The 5,168-nt window shown below is 38.3% G+C and overlaps 1 protein-coding gene across 1 annotated transcript in view; it reads left to right on the top strand.

Annotated features, from left to right (window-relative positions):
- NALF1 (NALCN channel auxiliary factor 1) overlaps window positions 1-3,730 on the top strand; it is a gene marked incomplete at its 5' end in the record, with an annotated part of 791,674 nt that extends 787,944 nt beyond the window's left edge. The window contains one exon of the mRNA XM_013005128.3: window positions 1,540-3,730. Within this exon, the coding sequence (XP_012860582.2) occupies window positions 1,540-1,829 (290 nt within the window). The remainder of the gene's footprint in view (window positions 1-1,539) is intronic.
- Window positions 3,731-5,168: the final 1,438 nt, after the last annotated feature.

Raw genomic sequence — 5,168 nt, 5'->3', positions numbered from 1 at the left:
TTAATTTTCTTCTGCTTCTACTTGAACTATCTATGAGCAGTTGATGATCTGTGCCACAGTCATCCATTGGTCTTACAATGATTGAGGACATTATGCGGCTCATCGTCTCAGTCCACAGGTGTAGGTAATACAATTCCTGTTCATTACATCCAGCAAGGTCCATGTGGTCGGTTGCTTTTAGCATTGTTTAAAAAATGGGTATTTCCTAAGAATTTGTTGTTGATCTTGCAAAATTCTATTATCTGATTTCTCATGTCTTTACTATCACCAAGGCCATTTATTGAGACTTCGTCTTTGTTTCCAAGTTTTACATCAAATCACCAGTAATTATCATTATACCTTAGTTGCACTTTTAATTAATTTCACTCTGAAGAAGTGGATAAAAATCTTTAATTTCTTAATTTTTGTCATTAAATGGTTGGTATGTACATTTAAATAATTGCAGTACAAGTTGGTCTTCCTTGTGTGCATACAGATAGTATCCTAGCATTGACAGCAGTATATTTCAGGACAGATCTTGAAATGTTCTTCTTGATGCATGCTATGCTGTTTCTCTTCAACGTTTGTCATTCCTCAAACAGTAAGCCACATCATTTTCTGATTTAAAATAGCCACATACCAGTCCATTTCAACTCACTAAAACCTAGAGTATCTGATGAATATTCCATTTCATTTTGGAAAAATTTCCTAGGGCCAAACTTTGTACATTCCACATTCTGATTATTAAAGTATATTTGCAGCCATTTCTCCCTATTTTGCATCACGTCACATCTGTAAATGACTGTCATGAAAGCTTTGCTCCATTTACATCACTAAGGTCAACTATTTAATAAGACAACTGTGCTCCAGTAGTAATTTGAGTACTTTCCAACCTGAGGGACTCATCTCTCAGCATTCTATCAGACCATGTTCCGCTGCTGTTCATGAGGTATTTTCTGCCCAGTTTTCTCTGAAATATGTTGCCAAGACTTTCTTCCTAGTCATTTTTACACTAAAAACCCTGCTACCATGAAGCTGGTATTTGAAATATTGGTGACATAGTTGTCAGCCTCATCGAAATATATGTCACACTGTATGGCAAAGTAACAAATTTCAGAGAAGTGGTAGATAGATACATACATATACATGTGCGTTGTGTATGTGCATTGTGTGTATGTGCGTTGTGGGTATGTGTATATGTGCACACATCCGCATGCATATATTTACCAGAAAACCAAGCCCATCACTATGGATTTGATTCTGAATCATTGCTCTCTTATAGGACAGATCAGAATTGCTGCTTTGGGTTTCTAAGACTTTAAACCTTTTGGTGAGCAGACAAGCCTCCTCTTTCTCATTCAGAGCCGTTGGTGGGTTCTAACCACTGACCTGTGGTTAGAGCTCAGTGGGTAGCCCACTATGCCACCAGGTCTCCATATATTAAATTGTTTTAAGACTTTGGGTTGCAGAATGTTAAGGAACAGCTTCATTGTTACTACTGTAAACTTCTTGCTGTATGTTTTCCTTTTTTCAAAACGCTCTACTTTCTTTATCCTACAGGGCTCTACGAAACCTTTCTAACCAATGATGAACCAGAATGCTGTGATGTCAGGAGAGAAGAACAATCCAATAGCCTATCCAAAGGGACAGTAGAAAAAAGTGACTCCTGCCATAGGACATCGCTCACAGCATCATCAGCAACACGATTGTGCAACAGCAGACTCAAACTGTGTGTCCTTGTCCTGATTCTCTTACATACAGTACTCACAGCCTCCGCAGCACAGAATGCAACGGAACTGAGCTTCGGCGGCATCAACGCACTGGACGAAAACTCTACCAATGAGGACTAGTGGAAGGATGATACATCATCAGAGAAGCAACTGGCCCACCATGAAAAATGAAACTGCTGTCAAACGTAACAGAAACTGGGTGCTTTTACCCTTTAACGACTTCTTGCAAGGCCTTTAGGGTAAAATTTAAAAAGATGGGCCTGAATCCAAACAAGGACACAAACACAGCTTTTTTTTGACTAAAAGGCTGTAAAGTGACTTAAATTTCTCACACCATTTTATACACTGTGTTTTAATGTTTGGAGGTTTTATTTGCTTTCGTTTTGTTTATTTGTTTGTTTATTTTTTTGCACTTGTTAATACAGGATTTGTTTTGGGGGATGGTTTCTCAGAGGTAAACTAAGTCTTTTCACTGTCTCTATCTATATATATTTCTAGTCATTGTGTATGTTCATCAGATAGCTCTGTCTTCTATGTCCTGTCAGTTTCTATTAGAGGAATGATTGCTATGACCCCGTGGTATAGCAAAAAACAACAACAACAAATAATTTTAAAAATTTAAAAAGACAAAAAAAACAGAAAACAAGAAAAAATACACAAAAAAAGAAATCCCTTACTCTCTTCTACCCAAGGAACCCACACCCTTTCAGGCCCCTTCCTCCTCTGGTCCCCTTCTCATACCCTTAAGCAGACAACACCCACTTGCTTCTGTCTGTGTAACCACAGTGAACGGGTGTGCACACCCAGGTGGGCTTCAGAGCCACTGCTGCACAAACCCACAACCGAGCAGAACCAAGAGGGCCCAGTGGGGGCTCCTTTTTAGCTGAACAACAAGAGCTCTCCATCATAGATGGAATCAGACAGGTAACATTTTTTTTATGTTGAAATGAAGATAAAGGGAAAAGGAAAAATTTATAAGGTGAACCGTGTTTCTCCAGTCCCCAATTCCAAGACGTCCAGTCCCCTCTCTCCGGTCAGGTGATGAGTAGCAGTCACCTGGAATCAGAATGTAAAGAGGTAGAGGGAGAAAGCCCCTCCTTTGGAGGCTGGAGGCTGGCTGGCTTTCATTGTGATTCCAGTCCTGCTGCAATAATTTTACACGACCCGACTCTGGCCATGGGAATGGGAACAAAGAGACTGAAGAATCAATCTGGACTTCTTTTCCTTCTTCTTCTTCTTTTTTTTTTGGTGTGGAAGAGATATTAGAAATGCTCACACAGCTGCAGTATGCAAAATATATAATACACTTTTACCCCAGTATTTCCCCCAATATTGTTTAAATTCATTTCAGGTACAAAATATATGCGATTGTGCATTATCACAAAGGAACAACTTCTTTTAAAAATAAATGAATAAATAAATAGGTCAGCCGTTTTTTTGTGAAAGTGCAAAATCTTTAGCATCCTAACATATGCTCTAGGTAATAAGGAAAAGAGGAGGAATCTGATTGCCCGGTGTGCATTTATTTATTTCTTTTGCGTGTGGGAACATTTCACTTGCTGGGTGTATATGAATTTGCTTTCTACAAAGGCTTTTTATGAGTTTACAGTAGAATCAGTGGAAGGAAGAGTTAAATAAGGGCTGTTTTTAAAAAAAAACACAAAAAACAAAATATGATTAAAAAAAAAAAAAACCACTTTACATTCCTTCCTATTCTCAAACTACACTTGGGAAGTGCACTTCAGATATGTTTGCTGTGTAGCTGGGAGATGAAGGAAAATTCTAGAAAAGGTCCTCTTAGCAAACAAAATTTAGTTACTAACTTTATAGCAATGAAATTTCCCTAAGCATTTGTTTTTGTTCAAACAGACTTTAACCTCTGCATCATACTTAACCCTGCGACATGCGTACAGTATGCATATTTTGTTTTGAATAAAAAAAATTGTTTTGTTCCAGTCTGTTAAGAATATTCAAAAAATAATAAAGGTATTGCTTAATAAAATTGCTAGAATGGTTTAGCAGTACATGCCTAAATATTTTACTAGATTCTTTGTTTTAAGAGTGTTTTTATTGAGACTTAAATGTCTTAAAATGATCTGTGCAAACACACACAAAAAAATACCCCCAAATGCAAAATGTGGCAATTTTTGTTGCTTTAAAGAAAAACATTTAATACAAATGCAAATGCATTCACATGTGTCCACAGACACCGGTATTTTCACTGTTGGGTAAAAAAATGGTGCTTTATTGAATTGTGCGTGGGTTGAGGAATGGTTCATGAGGACATATCAACCACATTGAGATGATGCAACTCTTAGACTTGTGGAAATGATCGTTTTCAAAGCCGGAAGTAATGGCAGAATACAGAGTTCAATGGTGGTGAGCATTTCAATCCCATCCCCGCTGATGGCAGCTCGGGAGGTGTGCCTAAGGACACCCTCAATAGGCCAGCCCTTGGTCACCTGATCTCTGAACTTCTTGGAGCGTACACACCCGACAAAGTTTGCCATAATCTCTGTCCAGCTCTGCTGTGGGAAGACCATATAATGATCCATTTCCTTATGGGTCCTCACATTTCTTTGTTCATACCATTGGTATTTATTTCCATCCTTTGAAGGAAAACAATACATCAACACAGATGTAACGGTTGGCCAATTTCCTTTTGCTGGTATGACAACAAGTTGCTATTTCTAAACACTGGGGAAAATGATGAAAACAGAATTACTGTGAGACAAAAATAGTCTTTTATTTCTCTGAGTATCTGTTTAACACTGGTTAAGGCATCGCCATGTTCCACATCCCTGTGTTTCAGGGGTTCAAGTGAATGGTGGCTTAAAGAGGGAAAGCAAAAACAACCATGGTATCATATTCGAGGTAAGCTCCCTAAGAGACAATTTCAAAAGCCGAAAGAACCAATGCAGTATGATTGGCAGATATGATGTCATAAATAAGATGAGGAAGAGTAATAGGAAGAAAGGAAAAGGAGTCCTTTCCTTCCAACAAATCAGCCAGTTTTGGAACTGTCTGTACGTTTTCCATAGATTTTCTTGCCTTGTTCCTTTGCATTAATTTATACTTATTACATGAGAATATCAGCACCTGATATTTACTGGTATCCATGTGTAACAGCTCCCCTACCCCCCCTCCCCACACACACACACACCATTTCCATTGATGCATGAAGTGAGGCTGTTTATCTTGTTGGCAGCTAAAGAGTCCAAATAGGCAGTGAATTCCTGACAAAGCTAAGAAACAATCAGTGATGATGCAAATTTCACTGCATCCACTTATCATTTCTACTAATGTTTCCCGGCACAAACGTGAGCATGCATGATGTTGTGCATGTATTAATTTTGACAGAATTAATTCAGGCCCTGCTCCTTTCCAATCAACATTGTACTCTATGTTTTATAGTGAGTATCTATTGCATACATGATAATAGACTGTGCTTAAAACTAT

This window comes from Echinops telfairi, unplaced genomic scaffold (genome assembly GCF_000313985.2).
Source record: "Echinops telfairi isolate 266 unplaced genomic scaffold, ASM31398v2 ScPeMD7_7467;HRSCAF=8505_1, whole genome shotgun sequence".
Taxonomy (NCBI): domain Eukaryota; kingdom Metazoa; phylum Chordata; class Mammalia; order Afrosoricida; family Tenrecidae; genus Echinops; species Echinops telfairi.
The sequence above is the reverse complement of the archived record's forward strand: the minus strand, read 5'-3'. Positions and strand labels throughout refer to the sequence as shown.